The sequence below is a fragment of the Leptonotus elevatus genome, chromosome 7 (assembly GCF_054856555.1).
Source record: "Leptonotus elevatus isolate MCC_2025b chromosome 7, RoL_Lele_1.0, whole genome shotgun sequence".
Taxonomy (NCBI): domain Eukaryota; kingdom Metazoa; phylum Chordata; class Actinopteri; order Syngnathiformes; family Syngnathidae; genus Leptonotus; species Leptonotus elevatus.
In genome coordinates, this window is record NC_141245.1 from 9,655,265 (window position 1) to 9,673,230 (window position 17,966).

At 39.9% G+C, this 17,966-nt stretch overlaps 1 protein-coding gene across 2 annotated transcripts in view; it reads left to right on the top strand.

Moving 5' to 3' along the window:
• Positions 1-570: 570 nt before the first annotated feature.
• Positions 571-17,966, top strand: part of clpb (ClpB family mitochondrial disaggregase) — a 41,253-nt gene continuing 23,857 nt past the window's right edge. For both annotated transcript variants that reach the window (XM_086081491.1, XM_086081492.1), the window contains exons 1-5: positions 571-1,213; positions 1,546-1,597; positions 3,760-3,846; positions 13,823-13,926; positions 15,229-15,357. In XM_086081491.1, the coding sequence (XP_085937617.1) occupies positions 754-1,213; positions 1,546-1,597; positions 3,760-3,846; positions 13,823-13,926; positions 15,229-15,357 (832 nt within the window). In that variant the 5' untranslated portion in view covers positions 571-753. The remainder of the gene's footprint in view (positions 1,214-1,545; positions 1,598-3,759; positions 3,847-13,822; positions 13,927-15,228; positions 15,358-17,966) is intronic.

Consider the following 17,966-nt stretch of genomic DNA (forward strand, 5'->3'; position numbering starts at 1 on the left):
TTTTAACCGTTTCAAATAATTCCAAACTAAGTGCTCTCGAGAAGCCGACTCCACAAGGGGGCGCCATTGCCCCATTCAAAGGCCAGTAAATTACATGTCGTAATTACACAATAAAAAAAAATAATTTCAAGTAACTTTTTTTGTCGTTGTTGTTGCACTGTTGCTCTGTCACTGCTCATGCACATTACCAAACTAAAAGGTCAATTAGGTTAATTGTACAGATGGCCTTCCAGTAGAAGAGCATGTAAGGCTTCCAAATTCTGCTTGTCACCATACGTCACTGACAGGCTGGTGACAAAAAATACATCACTTGCAATCAGTGAGTCATGTGGTCACCACTGCTGGTGTAGCATACTCTGTTGCAGGCAGCGTGGTTTCACTTCCCACTCACTGGTGCGAATGTTGCGTGCGAGCTCATCATATTTCAGTAGTGCAAATATATTTTGGTGACGTTTTTGTTTGGTAATGAGCTGAGATTTTGTTATAACAGCATGTATAAAATGCTCTATAGTGTACTGAAATACATATCAGCTTGACTACATTTCCCAGGCTGCACCGCGCATTCGAGCACCATCCATGCTAGGATGAGGGGAACGTTTGAATGCGTGTGGCTGTTGTAAATAGATACACAGAAACGGCACTCCGGCGTCACTATTAGACTTAATACGACATCTCCTTATCGTGATTTACTCGTGGCCTACGGACACACCTAAGGTTTTCTTCCCTGCTCCTTTTACGGGTGAGTTTTTCGCCATGTTATCGTCTGTTCCGACTAGGTTGTTTGCACGAAGGTCGCGAAGCCTGTCACCGTGCAGGCGCGTTCTCCAGACTAGCTCGGCCGCCCCTGCGTGTCAGGCCATAATAAGAGAGTCACCGGTGGAGAACAACCGCAACCCTATAGTGTCCACTTCCCGTGTGTCAAGACGTGGGATTTTGGCTGATGACACCGCTGCTAACAGCGTGACCCAGTTGGTGCAGTACCACCACCTCGCCCCTAGATGGCTGTCAAGTCTGGAGAACCGCCGCAGCTCTTGGGCCGCGCTGGCCAGCAGAGGGCGCAACAACAACATGTACTGGGAGGACGGTGGTGGGAGAGCTGGAAGTGAGGATGGGGGCACCAGTGGAGGCGCAAGCCCGCTGAGAGTGGCCTCGGCTGGCCTCCTATCTGCTGCTGCTGTTGCCTTTTGCCTGAAGAAAGACTCTGATGATAAAGGTACCTTACACTTAATATGTATATTTGTGTCAACGTTGTAACCGTGATGGCACTCATACTCTCTTTTCTTTGTACCACAATTTACGACAATCCTCACGCACATGGTCCAGTGGATTAATAAAAAAAAATTAATAGGAATTTGGGGGGAAACAAAACTATTGGTGTGTATCTGGAGATGTAACCCAAAACACAACAATGATTATTTAGTTAAGATCAGCTATAGTCAGTCGCTTTTTCTGACACCCGGAAGTACCTTGGCGCTGACTGTTTACAAACATGAAAAGAATGTTATCATTGTTACACTGATTGTTCTTCATGTTTTAATTCACAAGGTGATGCTCTCTTGGAGGCAGCGAGGACCAACAACTCCCAAGATGTGGCCAGGTAATGACCGCATAGCGCACATACACACTGTTTTAACATCTTAGCCGATTTTTTAAATGTGAGGAATAATTTTAATTATTTAATTATCAGAAGCCGCAGCACTTCAGAAATACTGGAAGCTCTTTACTACTTGCACTGAGCCACTTAAGACTGTTAAACATGAACTATTGAAGGATTTTCTTGCTTGTTATGTCTTGTCTATGTTTAGTGTCACCTGCCAAAGGGCCATGCATATAAATTAGATGTATAATAACTTCAGCACATTTTCACATGTATTTTACCAGTGCTCATCAATGTGCATTGTTCCTTTCAAATAAATAAGAGATTAAATAAATACACAAGGTCGCATGGTAGATGTCAAATGTTGATGCAGTCCCACGTGTAAGCCAGCAGGTGGCAGAAAAGGGCTGTTTATGTAACGGTAGTAAAGGTGGGCATTAACATTTTTGTTTCTGGGGCTACTAGAACTGCTTCTTATGACTTTATTTTCAGCCATACAGATATTCAAGGCTGCTTGTGAACTGTAGTTCTTCAGCACTACATTTATACTCAACAAGCGCTAATAGTTAAATTTACTCACTTTATTTACTGCATAAAAAAATCTTGTGAAAAAGAAATATTGGCATTTATATAATGCTTAAAATGATAATGTATAAAATAAATGCTTATTTCAAATACCTTGCATAAATTATACAACATTGGCCAAGCCTAATGCAAGTATTGTACATGGTTTTGCATATACAATGTCTGTCCAGTTTATATATATATAATTGGTGTGTAATTTATTTTTATTTATTTATTTTTCTATCCCTTATTTAGCTAGGCAAAACAGATTAAGAACACAATTCTTATTTATAACTGTGGCCTAACAAGAGATGCAAAACTTCTTTAGGGAAGGAAAAAGGGGTACAAAAATTGATGATAAAAAAAACCCCAGTTAAACAAACAAAAACAAGCAAATATACTATGCAAGACAATGTCTGCAATCTAAGAACAAATGTTATGAGGAAATACTTAAAGGCATTTGTGTGCGGCAGTTGCTAACACAGTTTATCAGGTACTATTATAATAAATAGAAGGAATGAAACCAAAGCCGATTTGCTGCTTCTAATGTTTTATCTGATCATTTCCCTTCATCTACCATTATAGAACTTTTCCTCCTCTTGTATTTTGCACTCTCTCAGAGTTAGCCAACCAAAAATAAGCAGGAGTCTATTTGTATCCATCTGTCTGGCTGTATATTTTATGTATATGCGTATGTCACAACAAATGCACAGTCAATAACATTGAACATTTGTTTGATAATTTTTAAATGGCAGAAAGTGGCCAATTAAGAGTACAGTACACAATATAAAGTGCCCGTAGAATTCTAAAATTCAGCACTTCAAATTGCAGTGTGTGTGTGTGTGTGTGTGTGTGTTTATCCATGCCTGTCTATTTGCAAGCTTGTGTTACCTGTGCACATGTGACAGATGGTTTAGGTGAGAGTGCAAGCAGACAGATGTGTTAAGTGCTTTGAGGTTTGTTGAATAATGTCAGATGCCAGGCGGGGCTCGTCTACTCAAACGATCCCCTATGCGGACAAAAGTATTGGACACATAATAATCATTATATCAACAGGAACTTAAAAATGGAAGAAAATACACCTTATAATATTTTGGTGTGTGTCTGTGGGAGTTTTTGTACCTCCATCCATAAATTGTCTACACCATGATGTTGTGGTGAACGTTTTCATTTGTCAAGCATAATCAATCTCCCGTGGATCTGCCAGGGAGGGAAACAGACCCAGCGAATTGGAGTGCAGATCAGACAGAGGCCATAGTGTTGACTGTAAACAAACACTCTGTCTGCCTGTACGGCATTAGAGACGACAGATGGATACGAACACACACACACACACACACACACACACACACACTCGCCATCATTTAGTACGGTGTCGCAAAGTACTTGATGGCAGACCCTCAGGCACAGAACTTAACACTCACCTGGTTTACACACACTTACTGGTCATGGGTTTGCAGAGCGAGAGATGTGCTGGTCCACCAGACACATTGACTTCTAATGCAGTGTTTGATGTCAAAATGATGTTAAAAAAAAAGAAATAAATAAATAAGATGGAATGCATTGTTAACTCATCTTTCTGGTTCATCTCGCACCAGACTGTTGCGGGAAGGTGTGGACCCAAATCACCGTCATCGTCTAGGTTGGACCCCTCTTATGGTGGCTGCCATTAACCGTCAGCACAGGTGTGTGTTTACATTTTTGACTCAAGAGCTGTGAGTGAAGGATGATAGCTGATGTATTTTACTAAACAACAGATAAACCTCTGAAGCACCAAATGGGCTTCTGGCGGATGTGAATGTCAGATTTCGAGAATTTTTTTTCCCATCCATCCATTTTCTTCTGGTTAGTGGGGGCAGAGCAACTTTTATATCAAAATATTTTATATATATATATATATATATATATATATATATATATATATATATATATATATATATATATATATATATATATACACATATATATATATACACACATACACACACACACACAGATGTTAAAGCAGAGGTGTCTAAACCGTGGCCCACCATTCATTTTTAAGCGGCCCACGGCATATACTGAAAATGGCATCTGCTACTAAAAAATTTGTTTCATATACTGCGGAGTAGGGATGTCACGATACCAGAAATTTAGTAGTCGATGCCGATACCATTGAAATTCCGCGATTCTCGATGCCATTTTGATACCACGGTAAAAATAGAAAATAAACAATAAAAAAAACAAAACTACACAATACTTCACCTGCACACGCACACACACAGTCGTACACACACAAACAAAATAACGAATAAAGTTTGATATATTATTTCATTGTTGTTTAATGTTACTTTAGGTGATTCAGTAAATTAGCTGCCTGGCAACATTACCTAACTTTATTATGCGGGACAGACAAGGCTGAACATAACATTAACGTTACTCCGCCAAGTAGCTCATTTAGTGTGTGTGGGGGGGGGGGGGTCATCATACTAACGCTATTAGATATGGGCAACAATGATAACACGGGAATTCAAATGCACCCACCTTGAATTCATTGAATTTCTCTGTACAAGCCTTGGATGTCGATCTTTTAGAAGTTTCGCTAAGTCGGATGCGTTTCCCCCTTTTGTCTGGAAACCGTTTCGGCATCTTTTGCATACGAGTATTTGAGGATCGATTATTAATCTCTGCTCATCAACCTCAAATCCAAAGTACTTCCATACTTTTGGCGTTTTTCTTCTCAACTAATTGAAGGGCATCTGTCGGTGCAGTTGGAGATGACGCAGATGTGCGGGCTACTGCCATGTTGCATGCATTGACTGTTGTTCTCTTTCCATATTGTCGCAGCGGCAGTGTAAGTCACTTGACGTCATTAGACGTTACGTGGGTTGCCAGATAACCGCTCATTTACATCCCCAAAACAACACAAAAGACGCGGCCAGATCTGCCGCCTCGGTACCAACGGTACTTCGTGTATTGTAGAAAAGGCAGTACCGTCACATTTTCAGAATCTTGGCATCGACTATGTACCGAAATATCGCTTCTCAGGACAACCCTACTGTGGAGCTCCTATAAGTATTCAAATATGTAAATTAATTATGTACAATTACAAAAGTAACATTTGTCCTCATAACACTGATGAATAAAGATAATTCATTTTTTTCAAACAAAAATAATTTCCTTCTGTTCTTTGTCAAGGTCGAAATTGTAAAATTATCACTTGAATTATTCCCAAGTAACTGAATTGGTAAACTTGCTTCTGTTTTGATTCTAAATGTAGAGATGGGATTCGGCTGATGTTCAGTGAAGGGACTGAGAACCCCAGTGTAATATATGAATATGCTTGATTGACTATTTTGGTGTGTTTGATAAATTAAAGTAAAAACATTTCGAAGTCGCCCTTGCATCATTCGATTTTTCTGTATTTGGTCCTCGGAGAAAAAAGTTTGGACACTCCTGTTTTAAAGTAACACATTTAATGATCATAGGTCACAAGTTGTAAGACCGGTATTGGGATGTAAAATTATATACATTAAATACATTTCACTTCTTTGACATGTTTATTACTTCGTCACAAAATTTGACAAAATGCAAAATGTTAACAGGTGCTGAAGTTTCTTGAGATGGGAAAAAAAGAAAAAGCAAAACGCATACCTAGAGTGAATCCTCAAGTGGTGTGCTGACATATCTGATGATGTAAAAAAATTCTAAAGGGCATTAAAACATTTGAGGTTCACCCGTGCCAAAATTACACCACCTGTGTAGCATTCTCTGCACAACAACTGCAGTGGTGTTATTTTGTCAAATACTTGCCGCAAAATATTGTTGTTTTCTTGTAAATTACAGAAAACATTCCTTAATTTATAATACTAATTTTTATTTTATGTATTCATTCATAGTTTGGTTTATGGCTACAATATGTCATTTTCCAGTTTTAATACCTGTTATAAATACTAAAAAATATTTTTTTGCTAAAGAAAATGATCATATAAAAGCAAGCAAAACGTAAGCGGCAGGGAAACAAGGAAACCTTCAGAAAGTGGTCGAAGGTTAAATAATGCCATTCATGGCTTGGTGTCCCATCTCCGAATCATCCAGCTGTCTGCATGACTTATTGTGCGTCATGTCTCTGCTTGTGTAGTTACAGCAGGTCTCGAGAAGTGCAACTTTCAGAGTAACAGAAGGTCTTTACCCGGTCCCCCGTCTCTCGGTCCAACAAATTAAATTAGCCTGCTGGCCCCCAGAACACACACAACACAGAGAGGGGCCGAGGTTAAGACCAGGCCAAATCCAATTTCAGCAGATCCCCCCCACCCCTCCATCAGGAGTCTGTGGTAATTTTTTTGTTTCGGAGACCCCACCTGCTTGTGCCAAACATAATGTGGAATTCAAATGTGAGCATAACAGGAGACGAGCGCATGTACGGCGGCGTAACAAATGGTGCTGCACAGTCCCCTTATTGTACTGTATATTTTTCTCTTTGCTAGATTAGTGCTTTTCTGCATTTGCTATTACTGTTGAAATATTCATTGAGACTTATCCTTGCATACACATGACTTTCAAAGTGACAATTGCATCATATTACTTTAATGTTCCAGCATGTAAGTGATGCACATGTTGAGTGATGGCCAGTGTGTGACGTGTTAATGATGCGGCGCGTCAACCGTTTTTTGGTTACAAATTCCATGTTTACGTCCGTACTTGGGGTGGATGTGTGTCACAGCGTGCGTTATGAGTGCTATAACTCAGCCGAGAGATGACACTCGCCTGTTTTTAATCCCGTCCTCTAACCCCCCAGTGAGCCGTCACTGCTGCAGGGAAGACGGAGCTTTGCTTGCCGCACATCGCTCACGCATCTCTTGCGCTCATGCCGCGTACATACACAAGTCTCAGCAATGCGCACAAAGCCATGAAGAGTTTTTACCCAATATCTTACAGGCCAACTGCCTATTACTCAGTCACACACACAACTTTATTTGCAACAGTTAAGTGAAAAGCCAGGGAACGTTAGTCATGGCCAAGGTCTCGCCTGTAGCCGATGTTGTCATGGAATGGCAACAACATTCACATTGTGTTTATTAGGGATAGACCGATGTGTGCTTTTTTCTTTCAGGGCCAATACTGATTATTAGTTGTCAAATAGGCTGATAGCTTTATAGACTAAAACCGATCTGATTGCACGATCTTTAGCATTTAAATCAGTGATCGGCTGTAATGTCTGAATTTGCCCAATCGGTCAACAACGTAATTGATCAGTTCTGCGAAATTAAATATTAGACTTGAAGTTATGTTTAATGTTGACCAGGACTTTTAAAATATTTTTTTCCCATGCTTTTCAACTGACGGCAATTTTATGCGGGTTGTTCCATTTTCTGATCGAACCTGTGATTGGCCGGAAAAATTCTGACCGTGTAAAGCCATATACTGCATATAAACTCCAACTATTAACAATAATTATTGATGAAATGTCTTTAAGCATATGTTTGTTTATAAAAAAAAAATCAGATTTGGAAAAAAAAATATTTTTTAATTTCCCTTTTTTAAATCTTAGAAAATAAACATCCTTTTTTAAAATTCTAACAAAAAGTTCAGGGAGCTCCCAGGGTCATCAGCATAAAAAGTTTTAAAACGTCTTAACAATTATTTAAACTGCAATGAAAACTTAAAACTGTTATATACTGTATCTCCCTATTGTTTTCTACAGTCAATAAAGTTTTCCAGGATTTCAAAGTATCAGAAATATAAAATTTTTACTTATCTTGGTTTTCATTTCAAACAAAAACAGAAAGTGTGGAAAGTCCCCACGGCATCACTTATCAAATTAACTGAAAGTGTAATTAAATACTTCCCTGAAATTAACAAAGATTTAAATTGATCTGTTATCGGCTGTCAGATTTTGTTTAAAAGGCCAATGCAGATATTCGTCAAAATGCTGAATATCGGCACAGATGATCGGCCCGGCCGGTAATCAGTCTGTGCTAAACAGAATTAACATTACAGAAGCGTCAATTCTTAAGATCAATTAGTTGTGTATCATCCAGCAGGCATTTAGCTACTTTTAAGTGTTGCAATGTGATGTTAGTAAAGTAAAGCACAAAAGTGTGTGTGTTGCATATGTGTGGTGAGTGTGCAAGAACGAAAGGTCAGACATTCAGTGGGTGGGCATGAGTTTACTTAGCTTTGATGTGGGCCTAAATCGGGGAGGCGCAGGGCCTGGCCCACTGTTTGCACTCTTTAACGCACAATAGCCATCTCGATCACTAGTTCTCCACCTCCATGGTTCCCTCGTCGTATTCACGTGCACAATGAGCGCTTAGCCGGGTGTAACGCCTGTTGATGGTCCCGTCTACTGAGTGGCTCGATGGAATGGAGCAAAGAGGGGAGGATGGAACGAAGGAACGAGCGAGCAAGCTAGCGGTTCTACTCTGGAGAGACGGAATGATATCACCCCGGATCATCACTACAGATGGTCCAAATCATTTATTTGTAGCAAAGTAACGAACGGTACGACTGACCAATGACTTAAAGGCAAATCGGAGCTTGTTGACCTCCCAGTGGCAAAACGGTCATATTTTTAAATCTGAAGGCTTTTGTTAACAAAACATGAGCCTCTCCTGGCACCTAGTTGACCTTAGGCGTGTAGCAGGTGATGCTAGGTCAAGTGAGGTCCAGCGTCTGGGCCAGGTGGTCCGAGACATGGATGGTCAGTTCGACTCGGGTGTCTATTATATTGCGGGTGAGAAGGAAGTGTCTGCTTCCTGTCTTCCCTTCAGGGCAGGGGAAAACAAAGACCCACGGAGCCCAAAGTTAGAATATACCAACCTCAGCACCAACGTGTTTACCAACCAGGCGCAACATATTACCACTGTTTACACAATGTAAACAACTCTCTTATATCGGTTCGATTTAATTTGGTGCATTCACATCTTGAAAATTAAAGACAATTTTCCAAGTCAAATCTGTTTTTGTTACACCTCTAATGTAATAAGATAAGTAACTAAAATGTAACAGCTGTCAACTTTATTTATTTATTTATTTTTAAGTTGGGGGGGAAAAGTACTGGACATACAGGTGTGCTCATAAGTTTATACACCTTAGTAATAATTGCATGGTGAGAAAAAAGCATCATGACCACAAAATCTAAATACTGTGGCAATTGTTTTGATATTTGGTTGAAGTAGGCACGTTAGACATGTGTATTTGATTTTTGGTGATGACGCATAGCATTGTTGAGCTTTTGTATGTGTACTATTATGCTCATAAGTTCACTTACACAAGAGGTGTGTAAACTTTGAGTTATATTATGTTGACATTGAACTGCTAATATGGTAATTGGGTGTCTCCAATTTTAAAGCGAGTGGAACCTAATTAACCTCTCCATCTCTTTTGGTTTGGCCTCAAATTAGTGCTGCAACTTCTCCCAAATAAAGTTACTGACTTGATTATCAGTTAATTAGTAAAACGACACAAACTCTGTTCAAAAGCTCGTTAGGTTTGGCACCATCCTTCTGATAATTAAATCTCCTCCTTTCATCTTTTTAGCTGCATGTCCATCCTTTCATCCGTTGCCCCTCCTTTTCCTCCTCCGCAGTTTTCCACTCTTTATCCTTGCCTGTTTACCTTCCTGATGCTATTAAACCTTTTCACGCCACCTCATTTCTTTGCACAGGCTTGCCTAGCCTCGTGTGACCAGCCCTAGTAAGTTGCTGTCTCTCCGTGTGTGTTTGTACAAGTGCTTGCAAGGGTGAGAGCAGAGCCCTACGTGGGTCACACACCCCCTCGACCAGCCCTGCTCACAAGGATACAGTAACAAAAGGGGACCCCCCGACAGTCTTTTCCATCTGCTCAGCAAGGTCAGACACAAAGACGTGTCCGGGCGGTTCTCAGCCTTTTTGCTCTCTCCCACTACTACCACTAGGATGGTTTGCACGTTGAGACTGGTGTACAGTGGAACCTTCAAGGGGGAACACGGTCGGTAATTTTACCAGCAACTAATATTTCTTAAGTCAAAAAAGGGGAAAACTTTTTTTTTCGAGTTTCGAGTCATTGCTTGGTCATCATTTTGCATGTAAACTTCAAATACACTGACACTCAAGTGAAGTCGCGGATCAACTTTTAGACGTTTATCGAACGTACAAAATGTAAACACTCACAAGAACGCTCACACTCAACTAACTGCATGGTAAACCGGGAACACACTCTCTAGGCTAGACCACTTAAAGGCACACATCAGTGCGCACGTTTTTGTCTAAATTACACTTGATTTTCTTTACATTGTGTACATTCTCTTTTTGATTCTGTTTTAATGTTTTACAAAACAATGCGGTTTTCGTTTTTTAAAGACACAAACAAAAGATAGTCTTTAGGAGAGGCTGGAGCGGATTAATGACATTGATTTAATATAGTAGTTCCTTAGGCAATTCACTGTTATATGGATATGGGATCTTAAAGGTGAATCAATTGTTGCAACTCGCACATTTAAAAGGGAAGTCAACCTTAAACATTTCTTGGCAATAATATTTTAAATGTGACCTCACTAGTCTTTAAACTTGACATTCTCATTAATATGACATTTTGTGCTATATGGCAAAATCCAGCCATTTTAATCCATATCAGGGAGCGGCCATTTTGCCACTTGCTGTCAACTGAAGATGACATCACAGTTTCTCAGGGCTCAGGCAATGACCAATCACAGCTCACCTGTTTCCTGAAGCTGAGCTGTGATTGGTTGTTACCTGAGAACTATAAACTGCTGGATTTTGCTGCTTAACTCATATTCCACTAACGCAATATTAACCAAAATACCGTATTAAGACTAGTGGGGCTGCATAGAATTAGCCTGGCAAGCCACACCCACTTTCTTGAATAAGAAAGTTGGTCTGGACAGGCGTCCATAGACAGCGATTCGGCACCGGCCGAAAACAGGCCGGCCAATCAAATTTGGCTATTTGTGTGACGTCGTCTTCGCTAAAGCTGTTCGAATATCAGAACAGAGTGATTCCTGACACCATGAATCTTCAAGTTTTTCCCGTAACGACGACATAAGTCATTCACTACTGTCTCTTCGGCTAGTAGCCATGTTGGATTTTTACTCCGTCTCCGCAAAAAAATATATACTTCAACGAGTCGCTTTTTTGACGTCACGCCCGCTCTTCCCTCATTGGTTCATTCCACTGTCTGTTAGCTCAGGTTTGCCCCGCCTCAGAAATGCGACTGATAGTGTTTACATTCCTCTTCAGTAGCACAACTGTCAGACCCATTACATTGCGGTCCACCTTGCCTTGCAATGAATGATCACTTTGCTCAATTCAAGCCGTTTCTGGCCTCTCGCTGCAACCATTTAGCTGAGGACGATCCATTACGGCCTCTCAGGCTACATTAGAAACTTGTAGGTTTAATGATGGCCAGCAGGATTCTGGCAAGGTTCACGTTACGGCCATCGCCCTCTTCATCCTTAGACTGGCGGACCATCTTTTGTGAGTTGTGTTTGTGCATATTCATGTATGCGCCTCCGTCAAAGCCACCGCCACTCATTTTTTGTGTGTGTGCATAGACGGAGCGACCGTACCTGGAATGTTCACTACGTCACAGTGAATGGTGTTGCCGAGGTAGTGTGTGTTTGTTTTAAAAGCCGGTACGCACCAATGAAGGACAACACATATGCACACCCCGTACGGTGCCGGAAACTGGGCCGACCCTTTGCCCCCTGCTATATACTCGTATGTACATATGACGAGGCAGACTAGTGTCTAGTGGTCACTGGGCTGTATCCACCATAACGAGACACACAAGAGGTGAACCAAGCAAAGAGTCAAGGCCAATGTTCTTGTCTTTATGTCTGCTGTGGGTCTTTTTCCATATGCATGTGCTTGGTCTACTCACTCGATCCGCATCATTAGCACAGCATGGGTGGGATTATGGAAACCCATCAGACCACATATGGAGAATTTTTTTTTTTAACCAACATTTTTGACTAACTTATGGTGTATTAAATCACAACAGTCATGTCTGCATTTTGTGGTGTTATATAACACGCATTCACATATTGGGTTTTTATTGTGTGAATTATTCAACTTCTTCAACATGTTGCAAAATGTCATGCCAGGAGATACTTACATTTTTCTTATTCAAAATATTCAGTTTTTCCAAAATTATATTATTTCCCCCTCTAATTACTAATTGTTTTGACTATTTTCAACATTCCAACTTTAAACTGTTCCGTTTACCCTACCGCAAACTTTTTTCAAAATTTCAAAATAAAAGCCAAAAATTACTTATTCTTATTCTTTTTCTGCTCCAATTTCAATTATTTATTTTTTACTCATACAGACCGTTTCAACTTTAAACTGTTAATGTTATCCCTACTACAAGTCTATTATCACAATTTCAAAATAAAAGCCAAAAATTAAGATTTTTTTGTTGTGTTTTCTCCTTTGTCTACTTTTTTTTTGACCGATTAGAACCATTCCAACTTTATTTATTTATTTATTTATTTTCTTTTTTGAGATAGAGCTCAGTATTGTTCATTCGGTAATCTTACCGATTCGACGTCATCATCATTGCGCTCTTTTTTCTTTTTTTCCCTCTTTTTCTTTTTTTTGTGTGTGCGTGCATGTGAGTGTGTACTCATTAATTCACCTAAAACCTATTTCACCTAAAACCTATTACCTAACCGTTCCAACTTTAAACTGTTCAGCTTATCCTGACAGCTAATTACAAATATATCAAAATTGAAGCCAAAAATTAAGATTTTTTGTTGTTCTCTAATTTCTAAATGTTTTAAGTGATTCAAACTGTTCCAACTTCAACTAGTACAGCTCATTCCAGGTCATTGTATATCATTTCATGTCATTCAATATCATTCCACATCATTCGATATCATTCCAAATCTCAAAATTCATCTCAACCTCAAATTTCACAATTTTTTATTCAGCCTCTCAGCTTTCACACGCAATTTCAGCAGAAATAGCATTCTCTAGTTGGTCCATCAAACTGCACCACCATCTTGATGCTCATCAACAGTGTTGTGAAACCTATCTTTTCGTAATCCTAAAAGTGATGCTATTTTTGTTTTGGGACAATGTCAAGTAAATGTGGGTGATGTTTTTTACATTGATAATGCCTGGCAATATGTCCTGTTTTCAACATAACGATATTGAATGAGTAAAATCAGAAATAGTTTTACTTTTGTACTTAAAGAACTAAATAGAGGTGTATTTTGATTCTACCCTTTCCTACTTCCTAGTCTATATCAAACATAATACTGTATTCTGGACTGAAGTAGCCCACCTTTCAACTTTGGGGCTGTAGCATTATGGTTTGAATCCCACCGCAAATCATAGTTGTAATTGCTACTTCCTTATTTCCATCTCTCATATGCATAGGGTTAGGTTACAATTGACTTATAGTTAAATACAACGCAAATTTATACGGCGAAATAAAAATAGTATTCCCCTCCATTTGTGTAAATGAATAAATAAATGTATTATTGAAAATGACCACCATAGTTGATCCAAAGTGTCTCTATTACACCGTATTACAATAATATAAATATTTTTCATTTGAAAGTGCCTATTTTAAATATTTCAAAGGCAGTCTTTGCTAAACTTGAATTTGTTAATAATGGATCTTAATGTGAGGTTGTTATCATATTTGTACTTATTACTTTTTGCTGTTTTCCAGCGTGGTGAAGATTCTGCTTGAAGCTGGTGCTGACCCAAATGCTGGTGATGACTTCAACAACGTTTATGACACCTCAAGGGAGAGAGGCCTCCACTCACTAGAAGGTTAAAAAAAAAACACACACATTGAAGCGTGTGCATTTCTTATCTGTCTATGGCTTTGATATTACATATATATTACTCGCAAGTGTACAAATAACAAGTATGCAACATTAGGATTTGCATAAAGATGATCATATATGCATGTTTTATTTCCTGTGTATTATTCATTGTATATGTTCTCCAGTAAGTAGTGCACGTGTTATTTGTTTTCCTCCCGAGCTGCACACACAATCACACGTACACAGGCAAGGTGGCACTGACACACGCGCTTACTTCCCTCCCCAGCCTGTGCTGGGTTTCTGCAGACATATTTATATGGGATATGTATATTGCAGACATTTATATGGCTGTCAGGTTTGAGTCCACGTGGGGCCAGCACAGCGTGGGGAAGCGTTTCCCAGATGCACACTGATGGATGGGCTAGGGGGGCCTGTGCGACGCTTTATTGGGTTAGCTATGATTATCCCGCCCTGCCCCTCTCTTTCTCTTCTTTTTTCTCTCTCTTTCCATCTCTTGCGCACACACACACTGCAGAGAGGAACTGTTGTTGAGAGTGGGATGCAGGAAGAGGAAGACTGATGAAGGACAGGAGGAGGAAGGGAATGGAGAGATGGGAGGGAGGTGGAGAGCAACAATGGATGGAGCAAAGTTAAAGATGAAGAAGAAGATGCAGTGATAGAGGGAGGGGATTGATGGAGTTGGGTGGAATGATGAGAGAGAGGAAGCCGGGAAATGGATGAGACAAAGTTATTGGGATCGAGGGTGTGGGTGGGTGGGGGAGGGGGAAGGGAGGGAGATGAGTGTGCAAGTGATGAAAGGAATTGATGGATGCCAAGGAGGAGAGGAAGGAGGTGGATAAAATAAAGCAGGATGATTGGGTGGCAACGATGAGTGCTCTTATGGAAACGAGAAGTAAAGACAGAACAATATGTATCTGTTGTTGGTGAGGAGCACGGTTAAGGACCGCAAAACACAACTGCCATCGTTAGGATCATTTTTGGACAAGTGGGCCTACAGTAAATCTGTGAAAATGAACAAATCCTCCAAAGCGAGAAACAGTAAAGCCAATTTTGTATGCTGCTGTCATTACCACACACTGTGGAGATTTATCTTCAAGCATGAATAAATTACTTTTCAAGTTGGAGAGAGTTCTTATAGATGGAAAGACTCCCAACTATCCAAGTCCTTATTTGGTGTCATCTATCAGTTTGTCACCAAACTTATCAAAGCTATTCTAGACTTCAGGACTTGCTTGCTCTGCGATTCATTTCTTGGCAACGTTCAACTGTCTTCCCCTTCCTGCAGTGCTGGTGTCCAGAGAGGATGAGTTCAGCAGCAGGCTCAGCAGCAGGGCTGGTTTCCGCGGCTGTTCAGCACTTCACTACGCCACCCTCGCTGATGACCCCAGCACTGTCCGCACGCTCCTCCAATTCGGTATGTTACACCTACAACTTTAAGACAAGACAGCGGAAGTAACTTTAAAGGGGACGTTAACTCCCCCAAAATCTTTACAATAATATATTGTATGCACCCACACTAGTCTAAACATGGCATTCTGATTAATATTGTGTTTGTGGGATATGAATTAAGCAACAAAATCATACTTTTTTTTTTATCCATCTCCGGGGCGGCCGTTTTGCCACTCGCTGTTAAATTACATCACAATTTCTCAGGGCTCTGGTAACAACTATGGATGCTCGATACCACGTTTTTTTCGACCTATATCAGTACAACTCTTGAGTTGTCACTGATACCAGTACCAAGTACTGATGCTACTAATACATAACCCCCCCCCCCCCAAAAAAAACAATGACAAATAATTTAAAACAAAGAAGTAAATATTAGGGATAGACTGATTATAAGCCAATATTCAGCATTTTGATGAATATCGGCATCGGCCTCTATGACAAATCATACGGACAATAATGGATCAATTTAACAGTTAACTTCAGGGAACTATTTTAAGTTAACTTTATAAGAAATGCTGCTGACCCTGATAAGTATCGACACCTTCTGTTTTTGTTTGGAATTAAAACTAAGATGAGTAAAAAAATAAATTACATTTAGAATATTTTTAAAATTTGGAAAACTTTATTTACAGTAGAAAACAATAGGGAGCTACTGTATTCACTTGTTTTAAGTTTTTATTATTTAACCTTTTAAGACCTTCTAATGACTTTGGGAGGTCCCTGAACTTATTGCTAGAATTTTAAAACAGAGACGTATGTAAATATATAAAGATGATGAAAAGAAATCAAATAAATAACAATAATACATAAATAAATAGTTAAGATTTGGAGTTTGTGGTTTACTTTTATTTTGACACCAATATTTTCCCTTTTAGTGAAAAAGAAAATCGGCTCCAAATATCGATTATCGGCCTCCTTGACTACTAATAATCGGTATTGTCTGAGCACCGATACCTTAAATGATGGCTGGTATTGGCACAGATACCGATAACTGGTATCATTACTCATCCATCTCTAGTAACAGCCAATCACGGCTCACCTGCTATCTGAGTTTGGTCATGTGACATTTGCAAGCTGAGCCACAATTGGTCGTTACCTAAGCCCTGAGCAATTGTGATGTCACTTTCAGTCGTCAGCAAGTAGCAAAATGGCCGCCCCCTGAGATGGATACAAATGTGTGAATTTTGATGCTTTATTTATATTACACAAGCACAATAGGGCTGAATAGAACATGTTGTTGTCAAGAAAGTTTTGGGGTTGACTTCCCCTTTTCACACTGCATTTAGGTTTCTTGGTGTAAGTTTTCTATGAATGCCAATGCTTGCTATCACTATCATTTCTTGGTCAATGAACAATTTTTTTACAATTATCTTTCAATTATTTATACGACATAGTGTGGTATTATCTCTGCACGTTCCAGGAAGTTGTCAGTGTGCCACCAGCGCATTTGAAATTGATCACTTGTTCATGCTGCGTCCTTTTTCACCCTCGCCACACTCGCACCTGTCGTTGACACACACACATATACATTCATAGACCCTGGAGGCAGAATATCCCCCCTCAGTTTCCAGGCGAGCAGCTCTTAAACAAGCCAGGCCTAGTTGAACTGTGACCTCCGCATAGAACATGCCCTTGGGGTAACAGCAGACTCACAGGAAGTGTGTCTTTTGTGTGTGTGGAGCAAAATGTCTTTGTGCACCGACTTGCTATTTCAGTGATTTCAACGCGCACGCATTCATGAACACTTATTCATTTGGCAGTAAGATGCTGCTATTTGTGGTTTATGCCATTTGCTATTTACTGGTTTTAGCACTTCTTTGTCAAATGACATCACTACATGATCCCTACACCATATCGCAAGTATTAATGTCTTGTTTATATTCATGATGGATGGTGCGTTCAAAGCCGCCTGTCCCATCTCACCCCTGCCCCTGTGAGCACACTTAAACAAATCAGCCTGCGTAACTTGATCAGATGCATTCCCGTAGATGCATTTTTGAATAAAAAAAAAAAAGGTAAAAACTTTCACAAAGCCGAGACATTTGTTTTGAACGACAATTGGATTAAGGCTGAGTTTTACGGTTTTCAGTTGGACCCATCGTTGCTTGGTTGGCGCCGCTATCATGACCAATAACCATCTGGACATTGTTGTGGCCACAAATGCCAAACTGTCCAGTGTGACTTTTTTTTACAGACCATGTAAAGACCCTTTTTGATATATATTCCAGTGTTCCCTTGCTACTTCACGTTTCGGTCATTGCGGTTGCACGCTATCCTGGGTTTTCACCTGGGACCATAACTTTGTAGGTTTACCTTGCTTTTTCACAGGTTTTCTTGTTATTTTTCTTCATTCTAAGTCAAACCAGTCAATGAATGTTGATGTAATTTTAGTTTTTTGGGGGGAAGAAGGGAAATTTGACCGTGAACATTAGAGCTCAAAGCCCCCAAAATCAAATCCCCGTTCTCTCAGAAAGACGCTCCGAGTACAGTGCTTCACTCAGACCGTTTGGAAACATTGTTCAAATGTGCCCGAAAAAAAGTACTGGAAACCCACTACGTCAGGCAGTACATGGA